The sequence below is a fragment of the Procambarus clarkii genome, chromosome 86 (genome assembly GCF_040958095.1).
Source record: "Procambarus clarkii isolate CNS0578487 chromosome 86, FALCON_Pclarkii_2.0, whole genome shotgun sequence".
Classification (NCBI taxonomy): Eukaryota; Metazoa; Arthropoda; class Malacostraca; order Decapoda; family Cambaridae; genus Procambarus; species Procambarus clarkii.
This window is the reverse complement of record NC_091235.1, coordinates 16,714,601-16,736,901: the sequence shown is the minus strand read 5'-3', so window position 1 is coordinate 16,736,901 and position 22,301 is coordinate 16,714,601. Positions and strand designations below refer to the sequence as shown.

Here is a 22,301-nt window from a genome sequence, read left to right as displayed (position 1 = left end):
CACCATTCCTTCCCACTACGGGCTCACCATAGACCGTGCTACATGGACACTTCGTTCTGAGTAGCTAAATCTGAAACAACATCCTTCCCTCTGTCCTATTCCAGCTCCTATATCCTGTCCTCGTATACATTCCATGTGATATACAGACATTCTGGCTTAGCCCTTGCTACTGATAATTGCTTTAATCTTGAAAGATTTAATGAGTAAAATCATCATGCGAAGAACATAGACGTAGTCCATCACCTCGTGAGTGATAGGTCCTAACCCCAATACCTGGCTTTATAATTAATTTTTAATTTTGCCCCGAGGGGCGAGTTTATTGGGCAGCGCCACTCATCCTGTGAGTGGACATACCGCCATAGCAGCATGTACAACACTCCCCAATAGGAAGAAAACGTTCTGGGTTGTTCATCCTGTGACTTGTACCCCAGACACAGTTGAAACTTGCTAAACTGTCTCAAGTGAACCACGTGAATATGTTGTGGAACATATTTACCACAGCCCGGACCAACCGGGTTGTGGAGGATATGTGGGCCTGCGAGCCGCTCCAAGCAACAGTCTGTTGGGCCAACCTCTCACAAGTCAAGCCTGGCCCCGGGCCGGGCTTGGGGAGTAGAAGAACTCGCGGAACCCCATCCAGGTACAAATGCAACAAAAAGCCCTCATATCCGATTGGCGCATCCGATCCCACGATCGTCGTCGCCCCTAAATCAACAACAACAACAACCTTCCGATCCTTCGTAATCCTGGAAAACCTCCTCCGAGGACACTACCTGGCTTCTCCTCCCAGGAGGACGTCCTCTGCTCCCCTGACGGAGAGACTCACGGATTGGCTGGTTTGAGTTCTCCAGTCCTCTAGGAAACCGAGGCCAACTGGCTTTGTTGGCTTTCTCCACTATCTCCTCTACCTAAATGTTCTCCATCTATGACACCCACTTAACCTGTTCTACAGCCTCATTTTCGGTTGTATAAACTGTTCAGAGATAATGCTCTCAATGTCCGTTCAGTTCTTGTTTACAAAACTGGTGTAGTCACTCTCTAGTCAGATATAACGGAGAGGGAAAATTGACGAGCCTTAAATGACAAGCCATCACGTGGAAGCATCTTTAATAGGAAGTCCAAGGATGAGAGGTGATGCAAATTAATCACAGACGAGACCAAGGAGCAACAAGCCGTATATCTTAGTGAGCGAGGCGGCACAAGAGTGGCCTGGGTGGGTATGAGCACCAGATGCTATCAGTATTCCATCAGGGTGGGGGACCTGTCAGAGCCACGGCAACGTATGGGTGGTAAAACTCTGGAAAAGAGTGATTTAGTGAGAGGTGGGGAGGTGGGGTGGTGGGGTGAAGGGAGGTAGTGGAGGCCACAAGGGGAAGGGGTGTTGATGTTTCGTGGTGGTAAGAATTAATGGGAGTGGTTATGGGGGTGTGTTGGTGCGGCTTGGAGTGATAGCAGCGATGGTAGTGGCTGTTTGGTTCTAAAAAGGCTGCCTTTGTCCACCTTGTGTATTTCCCTCAGTATCTTTTATGTATTGATCATATTTACTCTGTTCCTTCACTCCTCCGTGACTGTGAGGTTTAACTCCCTTAACCTGTCTTTGTAACGTATTCCTTCTTAATTCTGACAAAGAGTCTTTTTGTAAACCACATCACGTCAATTATCGGGGGAAAGCGCCAAGCCATTACTACTATATAGCACTTGGAAGGGGCCAGGATAAGGATTTGGGATGGGATGTAAGAAAAGGAATGGTGCCCAACCACTTGGACGATCAGGGATTGAACACCGACCTGCATGAAGCCAGACCGTCGCTCTACCGTCCACCCCAAGTGGTTGTACATGGCCTCGCTTAAGCTGAATAAATTATCTTGAAAGACTACTCATTTGGCGTTTTAATGCCATTTTAATGTTTGCCAGCTTCCCATATGTTGTCTTTGTTTGTCTTTTTTTATATATACACTCCGAAATCTTATTATTTTTCGATTTCTATATTTGTCTTTTCCTTCTTGTGTAGATTCCTTTTGCGCTTCCTTTCCAGTCTTTATTTGTAGGGAGTTGTAGGGAGAAAGTGTTTACTACCCTAACATTTGTAGGGAGTTGAACTCTAACGGCCATTTGTTTCCCTTCTCAAGTTTTTTTTTAACATTTTCTTGAAACTATTTTCGGTTTATATATTTTTTAAATATTAAGAACAAGAATGGTGGGCCCCGCCTTAGCTGTGGTGTGGGTGTTTGTTGGTAGTGTGGGTGTTTGGTGGTGGTGGTGGTGGTACCTGGTTGATGGGGTTCTGGGAGTTCTTCTACTCCCCAAGCCCGGCACGAGGCCAGGCTCGACTTGTGAGAGTTTGGTCCACCAGGCTGTTGCTTGGAGCGGCCCGCAGGCCCACATACCCACCACAGCCCGGTTGGTCCGGCACTTCTCTTAGAAAACAGTCCAGTTTTCTCTTGAAGATGTCCACGGTTGTTCCGGCAATATTTCTTATAGTCGCTGGGAGGACGTTGTGTTTGTTGGTGGTGTTGGTGTTTGTCGTTAGTGTTAATGTTTGTCGGTGACACTGGTGTTTGTTGACAGGGATGGTTGTTGCGTAAGTAGCTGATATTTATCATTGCTTGTAGGATGTAATATTGGAGCCCGTCCTCAGACCATTACCACGAGAAACCACACCCCGGTTCAAACTACCCGGATAGTTATCTAGATATTTATGATGGTATGAAAGCATATTACAATTCCAGTAATAGTTTACTCGTAAACTGGCAAATGAACCTTTGTCCTACTCAGAGATTAGTTTCAAGTTATAAATTTATTGTATTATAAATCGTTGGTTTAAATATAAAAAGTGTATACCGAAAACGTTTTCTTTAAAGGATTTAGGTTTTTCTGTAAAGGGAATTCTCGGATACATTTAAGTAGTTTTTGAATTCCATATTTCACCTTATCGTCAATAATACACCATATTAACGTAACCAAACGTAATGAAATTTAACCTATCCTTTACCTAAAGAAACCTTAACCTAACCTAACCTGGATAGAGAATAAATAATAACACTACTTATGCTGTCGTTCCCCATCCATTCCCTTGAGCGGCTCTCCTCCCTGATGACAGGCTGCTCGTATTTCTTGTTTTAGTTCTTTTGTTTGACATGAAAGTTAATTTGTTTATTAGGTCAAAGTGGGTGTTTAGTAGCTATTGTTGGTGTTGTTTTGCTGCCGAAGAATAACTCACATGTTTATTTATTTATATTTATTAATATATACAAGAGTTGTTACATTCTTGTACAGCCACTAGCACGCATAGCGTTACGAGCAGGTCCTTAATCCTAATATTCCCCGGAATACGACCCGCCAAATCGTTTAAACAAACCAGGTACCAATTTTACTGTTGGGTAAACACAGGCTACAGTTAAAGATTGGTGGCCGGTCAACCCTCCCAGGCCAGGATACGAACCCAGGACACTGTGGATCATACAGAACAAAATGTATGGAGAATCTGATCTGATCACCAACACTATTCGCTCCATTTAGTGGCGCTATTGATTTGTGGTCCGGAAAGCACTTGGGTTGGTTAGAGAAAACGGTAATTGATGAGCTAATCCACAAGGGTCGTAATGGGGGTTCGAACTTATGCTGATCCCAGATGCTGCCTTAGCATGCTGATTTCTATGTGTACGCTAATTGATATAAAACAATGTGAAATGAAATGAGAGATATATTGCGCGAATCAAAATGGGAAATGGAAATGATGTGAAACTATATAAGGTACCAAAACGAATACTTACATGTAAGCAAAATACATAGAATGTGTAATTATGGGATATTGATAAATATGGAATAATGTTTATTGAACTTAAATTATATCAAAGAGCATTAAATCGTGCTGAGTAAATAATTCAACAAAGAAACGAATATGTGAAATGATATGAAATAACATTATAAGATTATCATTAACGAGAATGATGTTAAATACAATGAAATGATGAGCGAAAATAAACGATGTGAATTATATAACATTTATATTAAACAATGGAAGTGATACGAAACCTTTTGGAATGGTCAATAGCTATATGTAATAGTCAAAAATAATATACTATTAATCAGAATTAACATCACATCAAATTGACAAGACTCGGAAGAAAATTGTCTGATATATTTCGAAAAAATGAACAAACTAAAAAAAAATCAAATTTTAGGCAAAATGTATACGAAAATATTGTGATAATAAACACCCCAAACAAGAACGAGAATACAATATAATACAATACGATACAATACCTGCCACTGCCGGCTCCACACATATATACAAGACCCCCCTGGTGCGTCTCGGGGACGCGAGCAGCATTTAAATAAGGCATAACTCACTCAAACTGACTTTTGAAATAAAATTTTGATCTATGGCGCTGTCTCTGACATATTAAGCTCCGTCAGGATTAATTTATAATATATTTTATGTAAATCACGGGTTTAAAATTACAGCCGCTCGAGAGATATGACGGCCAAAACGCCTATAATTGATTAGCTGAGTAAGGCTGAGTATAGTAAGTTGAGTAAGTTTGCTTGAGTATAGCTGAGGTGGCATGAGTTACCTTGAACCAGTGTAACACTGAATCAGGGAGATTAAAGCCGGGACAACATGAGTAAAGCTGAATCAGCTTGAATAAAAGAGAACTAGCATGAGTATAGCTGAATCAGCGTGAGTAACACTTTAGAAAACGTGAGAGAAAGAGAGAGACTGCCGCTGAGATTGACTATATAATCTTTACTGCGGCCATCGGGGTGAAACACCCCGAATTGAATTTACGCGGGAAGAAAGTTTTCAATAGGTGACCGTAAAGTCTGGACTGTGATAACTCTTTGAGGAGTTATGCCCTTCACTGCCACAAACAAAATGAAAGCCTGAATAAATCTGAATATTTTTATTGCTTTTTCTCCCACCTATGTTATCAGCTCTCCTGAGCCAAACACTGATACATGCTATATGGTATAAGTATAGACATTGAAAAGTCCTTATTGAGGATTGTCAACATCTCATATAAGAGATCGGAACTGATAGCTCGGAACTCTTAAGAGGATCCAGGAGGTTAATAAGATATTTGGCGATGCTTGTAAAGGGTCCGAGAGGCTTGTAAGGCACTAAGCGATGCTTATTAAAGTCTCTCCTTATGCGGCTTGATTCCTGCGTCACCACAAGTTTATGTAATATTTCTTAACATCGCGGTGTTAACCAGGTGTTAAGGACGTGTTAATGAGCTGCAAGTAGGTGCTGAGCGGGTATTAAGAGGGTAATTAATTATGCAGGTGTTTGGGAGGTGTTAAGAAGGTGTTTAAGAGATATGTGAGCGGCGGCGGAACGTTTAGTGTCCAGCGTAGGAACAGCGGGGAGGGGATACTTAGGAATTTATGTAAGATATCTTTTCCTTTATTTTTTTCTTCGTTTGCAAGAGATATGGGGAACTGGCCGTGATGTAAATGCCGGAGATAACACTTTTGCCACTTTTGTTTAGTGATTAGTGACAATGTTCCATTGTAACACTCTTCTCTGAAATCCTTTGTACCGTGTTCAATTTTGGCCACCTGTGCCTGTACCCTGTACAAAACTGGTCATCTGTAACTGTACAAAACTGGACATCTGTAACTGTACCCTGTACAAGACTGTGAGGTTCGATTCCCGTGGCAGGACAGAGACGTTTCATTTCACCTGATGCATCTATTCTCCACTAGTAAATAGGTACCCGGGAGCTAGGCAACTGTTGTGGGTGGCATCCTAGGGAAGGTCAGTAGTTGGCCCTAGGGGGGGGGGGGCGGGGAACTGGCTAAACCTAACAGGCTTCTTGTCCACGACAATGGGAAATAAAACAAACAAATTTGATTATAATGGAACCTGATCATTGCTCGCTTTTTTCTTTGTTTTTTTAATCTAAAAAATTGTCTAATAAATGTGGTCCATGAATAGACGCGTGTTTCCACAACACACACACACACACACACACACACACACACACACACACACACACACACACACACACACACACACACACACACACACACACACACACACACACACACGATTAGTCACTTACATATATTATTATAATATACGAGATAATGAATTACCTCGTCTTGCGCTAATATAGAAGTCTGCCCACTTCTCCAGAGTCTCCGGTCGTAGAAAACGAGCACGAGTCCAGCTATATCTATTTTATATAGAAAGTCGTACTAGCTTTCCAAATAAGTTTAGTTTGTAACGTTTGTTAAGGAACTCGTTTGGTTTCAACTCTTTTTTCCATGTCGTAGCTCAGTCGATTAAGGCAGCGTCTGGGATGCTCTCGGACGCAGGTTCGAATCCTCGTCACAGCCCTTGTGGATCTGTAACGTTTGTTAAGGAATACGAGTTTGGGGTGACATGGTCACCCAAACTCCAGGACGGACTGAAATGTCGTCGTCCCTTCACCTTCTAGTGTGTGGTCTGGTCAAACTCATGTTTGTGTTATATAGACTGTTGAGATTGACAAATGCGTCAATTTGTGGTCGACCGCTGCTTGCGGATAGCTTGTGATATAGGCCAGTGAAGCCATGTGGTCTCTGGATTTACTTTAAATAAGGGTTACGTTCTGACATTTTATGAGGGTCGTGATTGTTTTATCCTATATCCAAATGACACTGCGCCTGTATCCAAGTATCTTAGCGCCTCAGAGGCCTGTATCTAAGTACTACAGCACCTCAGAGGCCTGTATCTAAGTATTACAGCGCCTCAGAGGCCTGTATCTAAGTATTACAGCACCTCAGAGGCCTGTATCTAAGTATTACAGCACCTCAGAGGCCTGTATCTAAGTATTACAGCACCTCAGAGGCCTGTATCTAAGTATTACAGCACCTCAGAGGCCTGTATCTAAGTATTACAGCACCTCAGAGGCCTGTATATAAGTATTACAGCACCTCAGAGGCCTGTATCTAAGTATTACAGCACCTCAGAGGCCTGTATCTAAGTATTACAGCACCTCAGAGGCCTGTATCTAAGTATTACAGCACCTCAGAGGCCTGTATCTAAGTATTACAGCACCTCAGAGGCCTGTATCTAAGTATTACAGCGCCTCAGAGGCCTGTATCTAAGTATTACAGCACCTCAGAGGCCTGTATCTAAGTATTACAGCACCTCAGAGGCCTGTATATAAGTACTACAGCGCCTCAGAGGCCTGTAGCCTTAGGTAAGGTAAAAGTTTCTTAGACAATTCTGGAGCAAGTAACAAGACAGGCCCATATGTCCTGCGTCGTAGCTCACTCTCTCAACAGTTTCCTAACTGTTCATGAATCAACAGACAATATTTCCTCTTTTATAGCTGCTATATTTAAAGACCATTTTAAAATATAGCATTTTGAGTTTATAGAGTTGTGACTCTTGGCAGCCGCAAGAGACGAGCGACATGTATCTCCCATCAACGCCTGATCCAGACTGACTCACTGCTGACCTGCCCACCCCACTCACTCACAGGATTTCACTGGGTATTAATTTGCCCTTTTACTGATAATTATTCCGTTTCGTATTGACCTCAAGTATACACTCGACTCGGAACGAAACTGGAATATTTTTGGGGTTTCGGCGAAGGGCAGCTGTAGAGGGGTAGTGCCCAAGGTGGTCATCAGGTCGCTAAAAGTTGTAATGTTTGCGTGACGTCATGTGCTGGGCACCAGGGTGGGGGTATGCGTGGGTAGGGAGGCTCAGTTGTGGTTGTGCCGTCGACCAGGCAGCACGTCACTCCAGGTTCCTCTAGGACTTAACACGCCGCTCACAGGTACCATACTCCTCTTACCTGTCAACAATAAATAAAAAACATTATATATATTAATTATCTAATAGTACAATTTTAATGCTTGGTAATTTAGGCTTAGCTTTACCTACAGTTTGATCAAATTTCTAAGTTATTTTTAACTCAAGTTAAAAATCATATATAATGAAAGGTTAATCATTTCATAAGAAAACAGTTGCTAAAAATATCAAATTTCAGGAAAATTCGGCTTGTTAGGCAACTTAGCGTATATATATATATATATATATATATATATATATATATATATATATATATATATATATATATATATATATATATATATATATAAGGGTGAAAATAACAATCATTCGTACTGTTCTAGGTGAGGAAGAATGACGGAGGGAGGGAGGCAGTGTGCCTCAGCACCTAGCAGCTAGGAATGCTATTCATCAGCGCTACACAACTGTGCTATGAGTTAAGGGGTGGAGTGCGTCAAGGTGGTGGTTTGGTTCCTGTGTTGCTGAAGCCAGTGACAAGAGCCAGCGTATTGATGCTCCCTGGCACCAAGTGGCACTCCTGAGTGACGAGAATACTCACAAGTGATCCTGGAGTGGAATTAGGAGCTCCAACATCAGAATATACGAAATTTATTGACCATGTCTCACATTGCTCAGCTCCTCGACTTACATGGACCTGAGGGTTTGCTGTTTATTGAAAATAACTAAAGTTGCAGGAGTTCAGTTTTGTATTAAATGAAATTTAGTGAACTTTAACTAAGCCAAAGAAAAATTGTTGAATACTAGTGAGAGTCAGCAATAGTGAACATGACATTTTAAGCCATCTGGCGTTACTTGTCACGCCATCTGCAGGTGGTTGGAACATTTACAGAGTGTAAGTGACCAGCGGTCGGCACTGCATCACCAGCTGTGGTTGCACAGAAGGACACTAGCAGTGGTCACCGTGTTGTTCTGCCTCGAGTCAATATCTTGCAGCGAGGACTGTCATGCCAGTGGAGTCGCCTCAGTGAGAAGAAATTTCCAGGACCTTTCAATATTGCAACGTGCTCGTAGAACCCCAAAATCGGGACTTAGCTTGTGTTTCAGAGTAATTATTGGTTGAGCTGGCTCTCATTATCTCCTTGAGGATAAGCTATAAAAAATATATAGAAAGGAAAGTGGCGAATGTGTTGGTAGCGAACATAGAAAAATCAAAATCATAATTTGTATAGAATCTTTTATATCTGGTTATCCAACAGATGTGTTATCGTTTAGTAATTCAAGTAACGACTCACAGATGACGGCGACAAAGTGATCTGGGGTGATTATGTCGTTGGTGCGGTCAACCGCTTTTATCATCGTCCGCCAGTATTGGCGGGAAGAATGTGGTGGTTTGTGATGCTGGAGAGGCTGCCGTCCGGGCCAGGGTGTCGGTACCTAGGCAACCCTAACAGCATCCTGCCATAAACCATCCTGTTATCTGTCTTGTGCCCCCGTGATATATGCCCCTGATATAATCAAGTGCCTACAGACAGTACCTGGCAAGTGTGTTTTAGACTGGGACAAGGTCAGACTTTCCTTACCGTGGAAGACTCGATGATTTAAACTCGGTCACAAGTAGTGATCCTTGAAACAGTTGCCGCCGAACTGATCTTATTTAGGTGGTTATAGGAGCTGCTTCGTATGGGCCTTCTGCAGTTATCTTTGTTCTTATGTTCTTAACTGGTTGAGTGTGATTTTATTTTCGGTAGAAAAATGATCGACAAAGAAGATATGGATATGGAAGCATTATTACCAGGGACTGGCCAGAAGGACAAGATGTGTACCGATAGCAACAACAACCATGGTCAGCGGAGACCCACTAAGATAGCAGAGAAGTATGGTTTACGGCCGCGGACCATCATCAGGAGACTTCAGCTGGAGAGAGCCCGAGAGAATATGCCCCAGAGGATGTCCAAGACGCCCAAGAATAGACCGCCGCCATTGTCTAAGTACAGGAGAAAGACTGCCAATGCCCGCGAGAGACATCGCATGAAGGAAATTAACGATGCCTTTGAAACCCTTCGTCGAGTTTTACCCGACTTCTGCAGTCGCCAAGCAGCGGCGGCCATGACCAAGATCACCACACTCAAACTGGCCGTCGACTACATCAGAGCGCTCTCTCACATCCTGGAAGATGGACATCCCGGTGATATTAATTTCTTCGACGGCCTGAAATTCGCTGATGTCTGTGAGGGAAGCCCCACGCCTCAACCGCCCTCTCATACCTACACCTTCCCGCCTCACATTATATTCGCGCAGTCAACACCTGCCTCTACTGCCTCTCCCGGGGCCTCATCTACTACCGCCTCAGCCCATCTACGGGGCTCCATCAGCAGCACCAGTGACCTAAGTGACCTCCTGTCTGACGACTCCTGCGTCTTCGAGGACAACTTAGACGCCTTCGATGACATTCCTGCGCTGCCCGAAGCTGATCCCTTTGCTCTTCTCCTAGTCCCGGACGGAGAGGCACTGGCGTTGGGATCGTAGTTTCTAAAGTTGTGAAATCATGTTCTGAGTGCACTAATTCTTAGAATTTAGGATAATGAGAATTTAAGATAACGTGGGCCTGGATTCTGAACATTTGTTCCCCAGAACATAGAACATCCACCCTCATACTCAAAAGATTTTCAGGTACAGAAAGCACATGAAAAATAAATAGGTTCAGAGACTTTAGATCCTTTGAACATTGATTATAATCTGTGGCGAAGGACAGTCTGTCAATTGTTAAGGTGTTTATAAACAGGCGTTGTATTTATGATACATATTTAAAACAATGTTTACAAAGTATTAGTTCCTTATGTAAATAGTTTTCAATTATGACCGTCCAGCGCCCCAGAGCCACACTGGCTCAGCGCCTCACAATTATCTATTTGACCACAACCCGTCCTCCTAATAGAACGTCGCATTTTGACGTACACACCACCTAAGGCCAAAAATTGGCGTACTAGAAAATGGTAGCTGCTCGCGAACTTGACGCAGTGTCCCGTTTTCTGTCCTCTGGTAGGTTAGGATAAGGGGGCACTTTAGTACGACAGTTTCTTGACGTTGGGAAATCTTAGGAGGACGGGCTGTGTGATCACCCGTATTAGGCAAAGGTGTATATATGACGTATGATTGACGTACTGTTTTTTTCAAACCACATATGAAGTGGTTAATGATGGATCGAAACTCGTATGATAGGCTATGACTGCATGTAATAGTTCTGACGACATATAATAGCTCTGATTACATATACAATTCCTGATTGCATATCGTAGGACGAAACCACATATAAGAGGCTATATGATTTGGACCCCAGACTTGTGCAATGGTCCGAAATGTGCGTTATGTTAGCGGGTAACCCGTGTTTATCATTTTTTATGACCATTATTTAATGCTTTGCTCTCTCCTTATATCTTTTTTTTTTACCTCGCTGTGTTTCTCTCTGTCTCTGCATGTGCCTTTTCTCTTTCATCTCATATTACTTGTATTACTGTATTTTATACTTATACACACTCGCACGCACACACCCACACACACACACACACACACACACACACACACACACACACACACACACACACACACACACACACACACACACACACACACACACTGGTGGTCTGGTGGCTGAGCGGACAGCGCGCAGGACTCGTAATTCTGTGGCCCGGGTTCGATTCCCTGACCAAGCAGAAACAAATGGGCAGTTTCTTTCACCCTGATGCTATTGTTACCTAGCAGTAAATAGGTACTTGGGAGTTAGACAGCTGCTAACCTGGCGATGTGTGTGTGTGTATGTGTTAGAAATATATGTAGTAGATATAAGAAGAAATTGGTATGAAAGGCGGGGTCCAAGAGCTATTCGCTCGATTCTGTACACACAAATAGCAAATACACACACACACTCTTGAGTCATTATTCTAATAATGGACTTCAACGTCATCCTGATTGGTTTATAGCAATTTACCTGGTCAGGGGATTTGAACTGGGGTTGATGCAGGTAGCAGTGGTCGGCGGTTGCAATGGTTACCAGGACTCACCTAGTTGTGCTTGCGGGGGTTGAGCTCTGGCTCTTTGGTCCCGCCTCTCAACTGTCAATCAACTGGTGTACAGGTTCCTGAGCCTACTGGGCTCTATCATATCTACATTTGAAACTGTGTATGGAGTCAGCCTCCACCACATCACTGCCTAATGCATTCCACCTGTTAACTATTCTGACACTGAAAAAGGTATTTCTAATATCTCTGTGGCTCGTTTGGGTATTCAGTTTCCACCTGTGTCCCCTTGTTCGCGTACCACCCGTGTTAATAGGGTACCACCCTATGATGAGCTCGTAATGGTTCATCCAGTAGGACATGTGCCTAGAGACTCCAAGAGCGAGGGTTCGATCCCCACCAAAAGGCCTGAATATTATCTCCATCCTCCTTGTCATTGAATATATATGTTTTAGCATACTGAAATCAAACCATGGTACTCATCTAGTTGTGGTTGCGTGGGTTGAGCTTTGGCTCTTTGGTCCCGCCTCAGATTATGTCATATGTCATAATATCATATGATTATGATATGATTATATGATATGATTATGCCATAATGGTGTTAGATTATGAAGGTGTTTATAATAATAAATAATAGTTATTTATTTACATGTATAATTTGTATATCTAGGGTCATTGAAGCGAGCAGCAACAGGCCTCTCACTATCAGGAGCACTTCACTATCATATCTAAATGTAAACACCGAATACTCCATTTTGAAACTAGGCAAAACAGTAAAAAAAATTAATTAATTTAAAAAAAGTTAGTTTCTTAACATTGGTTCTTTTCCTACGTGGTCAATACTCTATAAAATTTAAAGTTTTTTTTGTTATTATTTTTTTGCTTAGATAAAAAAATGGTGTTTTGAGCGTGTATATAGAAGTATATATATTCCACTGAGTATATTGATTGATGAAAATTAAGCTAACCCAAGAGGTGACACGGGCATGAATAGCCCGTAAGTGGTGGATTAATTTTGGAGTGAATGTATATACTGTGTGCTGAGGTCGCATGTTGTTGTTGTTGTTATAGATGCAGCTACTCGGAACAAGTTCCAAGTAGCACGGGCTATGGTGAGCCCGTAAGTGAAGTCGCATTTACTGAGTGTGTATATCACTGAGGCGAGGCTGGGTGGTCGAGGGCAGGTGGTGTTGATCAATAATGTTTCTGTTGGTTTTCAACAGCGTTCTAGTCTGTGTTGATCTGTTGACCTGTTACCAGTGTCAATATTATTATAAGGATTATCGTGGGAGGTTCCCCCTATGTGACTCTGAGGCAATAAAGCGGTCAAACGAACATTTCCAAGCAGTTTCATTCCACAGTCATATCTCTCGCTAGTCTGGGACCATCCACACCTTTCTGCGTGGACAAATGCTGATGGCAAGTTCTCCTGGTGTAGAAATTACTATAGAATATGCGTCTGTGTGAAAGATACATTTTGAGAAGATGGAAGATACGAAGAAAGAGAGAGAGAGAGAGAGAGAGAGAGAGAGAGAGAGAGAGAGAGAGAGAGAGAGAGAGAGAGAGAAAGAGAGAGGGAGGGAATTATCAGGTGAAAGCGCCAAGCCAATACGACTATATACCACTTGGAAGGGATCAGGATAAGGATTTGGGACGGGATGGGGGGGGGGGGGGGAGAAATGGTGCCCAACCACTTGAACGGTCGGGGATTGAACGCCGATCTGCATGAAGCGAGACAAAGATTCGAAAAAGATGTACAGGTTCATAAGTGCTTGCGTAACTGCTTCATGAATCTGGCCCCAGATCATGGGGTTGACTGGTGCTTGACCTTCTGGGGGCGCGAGTGGCTGTGTGGATAGCACGCTGGACACGTAATCCTGTGGCCCGGGTTCGATTCCCGGCACCGGCGAGAAACAATGGGGCAGAGTTTCTTTCACCCTGATGGGTCTGTTACCTAGCAGTAAATAGGTACCTGGGAGTTAGACAGCTGTTACGGGCTGCTTCCTGGGGGTATGTGTGTGAGTGAAAAAAAAATTAGTTAGTAGTTAGAAACAGTTGATTGACAGTTGAGAGGCGGGCCGAAAGAGCAGAGCTCAACCCCCGCAAGCACAACTATGTGAATACAACTAGGTTAACACAGACTCTCGTTATTTTGTTGTTTTTGATTCAGCTACTTAGAACAAAAGTTCCAAAGTAGCACGGGCTATGGTGAGCCCGTAGTGGACTTACCTGGCACAGGAGCGGTGCTGTAACTGGGCTACAGACTGAGAGCAGCTGTGAAGCTGGCAGCAGTTCAAGATGTGGGAAGAGGCAGGGGCCATATCTCAAGATTTTCATTTATTATTATTTTTCAACCACAGACGTAGCCAGACATTTATAATGCTAACCAGCATATTTACATTTTCTTCTGTCCTCCATGGACGGGGTTAGAGATGTGTTAAACATATAGTTGAGTGATTTATTGAACAGTCAACCACAGAAGGTGATTGTGGTGCAGACACTCAAGACGCCAAAGCGGTGAGGGTAAAAGCTTCAGGTGACTTAAGAACATGCAATTGCTTCCTGCAGTATTATAGGACCGGTGAGTAAATATTGCCATTAAGTGGCTCTTGTCTCACGTCTCTGACCTCGTCACGGGAGACATCTCCCGTCACGCAGGGTGCAGTCGCATCTCCACAGATCTCCAGTATCATCTATTGATACTGGAAATGGCTCAAAAGGGCCACCACTTATGGGCTATTCATGCCCAAGCCACCTTTTGGGTGGCTTAATCCTCTCTCTCTATCTCTCTGACCTCGTAAAACTAACCTCAAAATGCTTTAAAAATTACCACTTAAATAAATTGACAAATTCACGCATTAAATTGATTGATAAATTCTCAATCGACTTGAGGATGGTCCAGGACGGACCGAAACGTCGTCGTCCCTTCACCTTCTAGTGTGTGGTCTGGTCAACATACTTCAGCCATGTTATTGTGACTCATCGCCTGCACTTAAATAAACATTTTAATTTCACGTATTGAATTTTTCAAATCATTCGTTGAAACACTCAAACTTTCGTGTAGATAAAAATAAAAAGAACCAAAATATATATTTTAACACAATTTTCTGGACTAAACAAATTGTGTCAATAAAAAAATCAGTTTGAAATAAAGACGCTTTATGGGCCTGACAGCTGAGTGGACAGCACTCGGGATTCGTAGTCCTGAGGTTCCGGGTTCGATCCCCGTTGGAGGCGGAAACAATTGGGCAGAGTATCTTTCCCTCCGAGTGTGAGGTGCTCGTAGTGTGAGGTGCTAGTAGTGTGAGGCTAGTACTCCCCCTAGTACTGCCCCTAGTACTGCCCCTAGTACTGGCTAGCTAGTCCCTGGCCTGGTATGTGGTTCTGAGTGTATGTCTTAACATACCAGAAGAGGTGTTGCGCCTCCTCCGATGTATGAGTGAATATGTATAGAAGTGTATGCATATGTATGCCAAGGTGAAGGTCTCGACCTGGAATTTCCTGCAGATGCCCAGGACCATCAGGTGTAGCCAGGGCACCGCACCAACCACTGTTAATACCCCACAACACCGTACTGAAGGCTTAACAAGGCGCCAAAATGTACACGATAACTTTGCCGCGATTCTAAACTCGTCACCCAAAACTATTGTGAATAACGACATATTTTTAACAAGATAAACAAGTAGACAATACAAGCATATGCCCAAAGTTAAAAAAGTATAAACTAATCAAACGCAGACTTGTATACAAGGATGGGTGCGTAAAACAAAAAGCCATCGCTTGAAGGGTATTTTAACCGCTTTGACGGCATCGACAGAGAGCGGGAAGATCGCCAAGCGTATTCCGCGGTGGCCGAGTCAATAAGAGGATTTGTATTCGGTGTGTCTAGACGAGATTTGTCGTGAATGTGAGGTGGTCGCTAGAGGCCACACAGAGGGGTGTGTCGTGCATCTGGGTGGGCTTCACCCCTGGTGCTGAAGGCTCTGATGTGTTGCATATGGGTCCCGTAGCACAGTAGCCTGCGTCGTGGGCTCTGATGTGTTGCATATGGGTCCCGTAGCACAGTAGCCTGCGTCGTGGGCTCTGATGTGTTGCATATGGGTCCCGTAGCACAGTAGCCTGCGTCGTGGGCTCTGATGTGTTGCATATGGGTCCCGTAGCACAGTAGCCTGCGTCGTGGGCTCTGATGTGTTGCATATGGGTCCCGTAGCACAGTAGCCTGCGTCGTGGGCTCGCTGGTTTGAGTCCCGCGATAGGACAGAAACATTTTATAACACTCGTGTTGTGATTTCTCGCCCCAACTTGTCACACTTAAAGAGTGAGTACGAGGTATATCACCCTAAATACGCAGGTACGGAACGCGATCTGAAGTTTATTAACGATGTGTTGGCGAATTACAGGCGGGCTAGAATTGGTAACACTGACGGGTAGTGATCCTTGGGGCAGGGGTGCCAACACCACCGCGGCCAGCAAGACGCAGAAGTTTATCTGAAGAAGTCATGCAATTTCTTCATCCATTAGTCGCCTGAAGGCTCCATATGTCCTAATGGTTATTCTTTTCCTCTGATTTGCTTTTGTGGTCAAAGTTTATGATGTGGGAGTATATATCTCTCTTTGCTTGACTTTGAGGCAAAAGATATCTCCCTTTGCTTAACTTTGAGGCAAGAGATATCTCCCTTTGCTTAACTTTGAGGCAAGAGATGTCTCCCTTTGCTGTATTTTGAGGTAAGAGATATTTCCCTTTACTTGACTTTGAGGCAAGAGATATCTCTCTTTGCGTAACTTTGAGGTAAGAGATATCTCCCATTGCTTAACTTTGAGGCAAGAGATATCTCCCTTTGCTTAACTTTGAGGCAAGAGATATCTCCCTTTGCTTAACTTTGAGGCAAGAGATATCTCCCTTTGCTGTACTTTGAGGTAAGAGATATTTCCCTTTACTTGACTTTGAGGCAAGAGATATCTCTCTTTGCGTAACTTTGAGGTAAGAGATATCTCCCATTGCTTAACTTTGAGGCAAGAGATATCTCCCTTTGCTTAACTTTGAGGCAAGAGATATCTCCCTTTGCTTAACTTTGAGGCAAGAGATATCTCCCTTTGCTTGACTTTGAGGCAAGAGATATCTCCCTTTGCTTAACTTTGAGGCAAGAGATATCTCCCTTTGCTTAACTTTGAGGTAAAAGACATCTCTCTTTACTTCTTTGAGGCAAGAGATATCTCCCTTTGCTTGACTTTGAGGCAAGAGATATCTCCCTTTACTTACCTTTAAGGCAAAAGTGTACTATGTGCGTATATATGTAATAACGATCTTTTGTAAATGTAAAACAAATTATTTTAATAATTTATCTCTAATTTATCGAAAAAATTTATCGAAACATTTATCGAAAAAATAATATATATTTTAATTTAAACATAATTAAGGTACATCAGTTTTAATGGAAATTTGTTATTTTTATTTAATATTGTCTAATAAGATTTCAGAAAGGTTTCAATATCTTCGCTTTAACAAGATTTTCTTGAGACTCTCTCAAGAATCTCTCGTTATTGTAGAAGAGATAGACTAATAAATGGAAGAAATTATCTTTTGCAATTTAAATGAACTGAATATCTTTATTCATAAATGTATATGTGTTTTATACATTTTAAAATAAAGTGATATATATATATATATATATATATATATATATATATATATATATATATATATATATATATTATTAAATATGACCGAAAAAGTAAGATTAATAATTCTAACACGAATTTTCTCAATCTTTCGTACATTACGCTTCACTGTTGGAGGTAAATCAAAAATCACTTCTCCAAAATTCATTTTTATTTCTAGTCTGACGCGACACGGGCGCGTTTCGTAAAACTTATTACATTTTCAAAGACTTCACAAATACACAACTGATTAGAACTTGCGTTTCTCTGATTTTATATCTACATTTGAGTGAGGTGGGAAGGGTGATGTGGCATTAACACAAGACAGAACAATAGGGGATATTAATAGGGTATTAAAAGTATCAACACAAGACAGAACAGAAACAATGGGTATTGAATAGAAGTGTTTGTAGAAAGCCTCCTCCTATACTTCCTTGACTAGGACCTGCCTTACCCTACAGAGGCAGGGTAAGTCTACACTAAGGAAACAAACATAGGAATGTGCCTAAATGCCAACAGCGACTGCCCTGACAGGTACAAGAGGAGTGCTGTTAACGCATACGTCGACCGTGCTCTCAGCCACAGCTCAGAATGGAAGCAAGTCGACGAAGAACTCTGTAGGGTAAGGCAGGTCCTAGTCAATAACGGCTTCTCCAATGGTTTCATCGAAGACATCATAAGAAGGAAAGTGAAAAGCCATGCAACCTCCGAAGAGACAACTAACACAACACCTATACCCCCTATTAGACTATTTTACAGGAACTTCTTTTCCACAGCTCATAAAACGGAGGAAAGGGTCCTGAAAGATATTGTTAATAGAAACGTTATCCCTACAGACAAAAATCAGAGGATACAACTGACGATTTACTATAAAACCAGAAAAACGGCCAGCCTACTCATGAGAAACTCTCCAGACACAAAACAGAACGCTTTAAAAGAGACTAACGTCGTCTATGCCTTCAAATGCCCACTTGGGGACTGTAAGCTCCAAAAAAAACCAGTATATAGGCAAGACAACAACATCTCTTTCTAGGCGTTTAACGATGCATAAGCAACAGGGCTCCATTAAGGAACATATAATCTCTTCCCATAACCAAACCATCGCCAGAGAAATCCTAGTAAACAACACAGAAATCATCGATAGATACAGCGATAGCAGGCGACTTGACGTTTGCGAGGCACTACACATCAAGAAGTCAACACCAGCAATCAACAGCCAATTATTGCACAACTATATTCTACCCACCTCAAGACTCCGCTCCAATATAGAAGCATCAAGAAATATGGACCAATAGGCTTTCTACAAACACTTCTATTCAATACCCATTGTTTCTGTTCTGTCTTGTGTTGATACTTTTAATACCCTATTAATATCCCCTATTGTTCTGTCTTGTGTTAATGCCACATCACCCTTCCCACCTCACTCAAATGTAGATATAAAATCAGAGAAACGCAAGTTCTAATCAGTTGTGTATTTGTGAAGTCTTTGAAAATGTAATAAGTTTTACGAAACGCGCCCGTGTCGCGTCAGACTAGAAATAAAAATGAATTTTGGAGAAGTGATTTTTGATTTACCTCCAACAGTGAAGCGTAATGTACGAAAGATTGAGAAAATTCGTGTTAGAATTATTAATCTTACTTTTTCGGTCATATTTAATAATATATGTCTACATGAAAGACTGCTACCAAAATATACTAATATATATATATATATATATTCTATATATATATAGAATAGGGGTGGTAGGAGAAGAAAATATTAGAGTGTTCTTCAGTGAGGATCCACAAGGTCTTCCCTGAGTACCCTTTATTTTCTTCTCTGAGGCTATGGGTCCCTACACTTGCACCAGAGGTGGTACCCCTTTTAGATGTATACATTTATATAAATTAAAAAAAAACAGAAATTCATGAAATAGAGGCGAGGTTATAATTAAGTTTGCACGATATCAAATACTTTCTCTATGCAGGTGAAAAAGGCTGTAATGACAACCTAGAGTAATTAGGTTTTTTTAACTGGGTTTCCTTGAACCTTCTTCGTGGGGGGGGGGGTCTTAGAACCCTTCTCGTGGGGGGTGGGGGGGGGGGGTCCTAGAACCCTTACTTCATTACACACAGAAATCACAATAGCCTGATGCGTCAAATGAAAAAATGCAAATCAAATGAACTCAGTCGATTAAGGCAGCGTCTGGGATCCTCTAGGACGTAGGTTCGAACCCACGGCCCTTGTGGAATTTGTTCCTAGAACCCGTCTCGGGGGATAGGGGAGGTTCTTCGAACCCTCCTTAAGGGTTTACCCAGAAATATTAAACAGAAAACAGCGGGTGTGAATTCCTCTGAATATCAAAAAATTTTTTTGGGGGGGTTCCGCCTTGGTAATCATAGTCCTACATTCATCATTTTAATCATATATATAATATATATATAACTAGATATATTTATGACTAGATACATATATAAAGACTAGACCAAATATGAATTGAATTGACATTTTGACAGATGTGCCCCATTCCCACACCTGTTGAAAGGTGAAGGTGTATCTATGGTAGAACATGCAAGATGATAGGAGATGGAGGAGGAGGAGGAGGGGTGAGGAGGAGGAGGAGGGGGGAAGAGGAAGGAGAAGAAGAGGAAGGGAGGGGGGAAGACTGAAGCCAGCCAGCCAGGATACTAAGTGATGCACATACTAATGCTGAACCTTCTGCATAAAACAAAACCATTTCTCCCTCTAACTGGCAGGCTATTTGTTTTCACCCCTTCCAATATATATAGCTGGCAACCCCTCTTCCCCCTTTCCTGTCCCATCCCCCCCCCCTCCCTGTCCCTCTTACACTTCCCATAGTCCCTTCTTCTTCTCACAATCTCTTTTTCCCTCTTCACATGATGTCTTCTCTAGCTACTCCTTTCTTTCCAGTACCTATACATTCTTCTTCCCTTCCCATTTCCTAGCTTCTCATTACCCCCTCTGGCTACTCTCCTCACTTCCATTCCAAAATTGTTATCCAGTTACCCTTCCCACCATCCTTTTTAATGCCTCTATTTACCTCCCTTCTTCCTTTCTCTTTCTATCTACATCCCTCACTCCTTTTCTTCCTTCTCCTTTCTTCCTGCCTACCTATCACCCTCCCTGTCTCCTCCCCATGTCTTCCTCACTCCCTCCTTCCTCTCTCTCTCTCTCTCTCTCTCTCTCTCTCTCTCTCTCTCTCTCTCTCTCTCTCTCTCTCTCTCTCTCTCTCTCTCTCTCTCTCTCTCTCTCTCTCTCTCTTTCTCTCTGTCTCTCTGTCTCTCTCTCTGTCTCTCTCTCTCTCTCTCTCTCTCTCTCTCTCTCTCTCTCTCTCTCTCTCTCTCTCTCTCTCTCTCTCTCTGTCTCTGTCTCTCTCTCTCTCTCTCTCTCTCTCTCTCTCTCTCTCTCTCTCTCTCTCTCTCTCTCTCTCTCTCTCTCTCTCTCTCTCTCTCTCTCTCACTTCCTTCACTATATAATGCTTTGGCCAGATCTACATGAAATGGTTTACAGTCTTGTACCAACATTATCTTCCCAGTTATCCCTACCTGTCTGATACACACTAAGCCAAAAATCATCAAGTGAATCACCTGATACACAACATATTCTCCAGGTGTATCTCCAGATGATGAATGAGATGCTGGCATTTTACGTCTGGAGGAGCAGAGGTTTCATCTCCACACTCTCAGGTAACCCAAGAGCATCATAACTTCCAATAAACTTGTCACTTCTCTTTAGCCGTGTTTGTTTACGAACGGTTGGAGGGAAATATCTCTACTGGATGATGAGAACCGCGGGGAGGGAGGGAGAGAGAGAGAGAGAGAGAGAGAGAGAGAGAGAGAGAGAGAGAGAGAGAGAGAGAGAGAGAGAGACAGAGAGAGACAGAGAGAGAGAGAGAGAGAGAGAGAGAGAGAGAGAGAGAGAGAGAGAGAGAGAGAGAGAGAGACAGAGAGAGAGAGAGAGAGAGAGAGAGAGAGAGAGAGAGAGAGAGAGAGAGAGAGAGAGAGAGAGTGAGAGGCAACGACAGAGGCTAGCACTACCATGACAGGTAACTACACGTTATAACTCATCCACAGATAAATATATTTGAAAAAAATCTTTGGAGCAGGACAGCGGATATCGAACCAGCGTTCTGGGTCTCTCCACAGCCGCCCGCCGCCGTATCCACGGATCATGATATGCTTAAAAGTCAAGGCGCGTGTCTGGGGCGCACCAGAACGCAGGATCGATGCCACCAAACGGCTCCACAGATTCTCTCTCTCTCTCTCTCTCTCTCTCTCTCTCTCTCTCTCTCTCTCTCTCTCTCTCTCTCTCTCTCTCTCTCTCTCTCTCTCTCTAGCGTAGGGTAACAATCAGCCAATCAGTACCAATCAGAGGTAAAGTAACCAACCCAGAGGAGTGGAACAATATGTAATGCTATATTTGTTCAAAGAGCACTGGGGGATGCATAATGAAATCACAACAGTGTGCTGGAACTGTGACTAAAGGCTGAGACTGTGTAATAGAGGTTCAGGAACACAGGTTCGATCCCATCGTACAGCTTAAATATTGACTCCACACTAGGATTATGGCTACCCATAATCCAGTAAATTCAATTCCAGTGAATTATGTCTTCCCCCTCCCCTACCCTCTTACCACAACAATGACCTGGGAATATGATGAAATACCTTTGGTGATTTCTAGAGTTATCCTGGTCCATAAGGCTGCCTTCGTAGGCCGTAGGGACACTTACCCATCACAGCCAGGTTGATCCAGTAACTCTTACTGAAACTAGTTCAGTTCCCCTTGAAACCCTCCACTCCTGATCCAGTGATACTTATTTGATGGTGGGAGATTATAATGTCGTGAACATGTTCATGTTCACTCCATGTTGTTC

General features: G+C 42.7%; 1 protein-coding gene across 1 annotated transcript; it reads left to right on the top strand.

The window, feature by feature from the left end:
• Positions 1–7,390: 7,390 nt before the first annotated feature.
• LOC123767762 (neurogenic differentiation factor 1) lies at positions 7,391–13,234 on the top strand. The gene is made up of 2 exons (XM_045757798.2): positions 7,391–7,781; positions 8,140–13,234. The coding sequence occupies exon 2, from the start codon at positions 9,509–9,511 to the stop codon at positions 10,280–10,282; it is 774 nt and encodes a 257-aa protein (XP_045613754.1). The 5' UTR covers positions 7,391–7,781; positions 8,140–9,508; the 3' UTR covers positions 10,283–13,234.
• The last annotated feature ends 9,067 nt before the right edge of the window (positions 13,235–22,301 follow it).

What these genes read in the sequence shown, in the direction of transcription:
- LOC123767762 (XM_045757798.2), top strand. Translation starts at nt 9,509, where the DNA reads ATGATCGACAAAGAAGATATGGATATGGAAGCATTATTACCAGGGACT.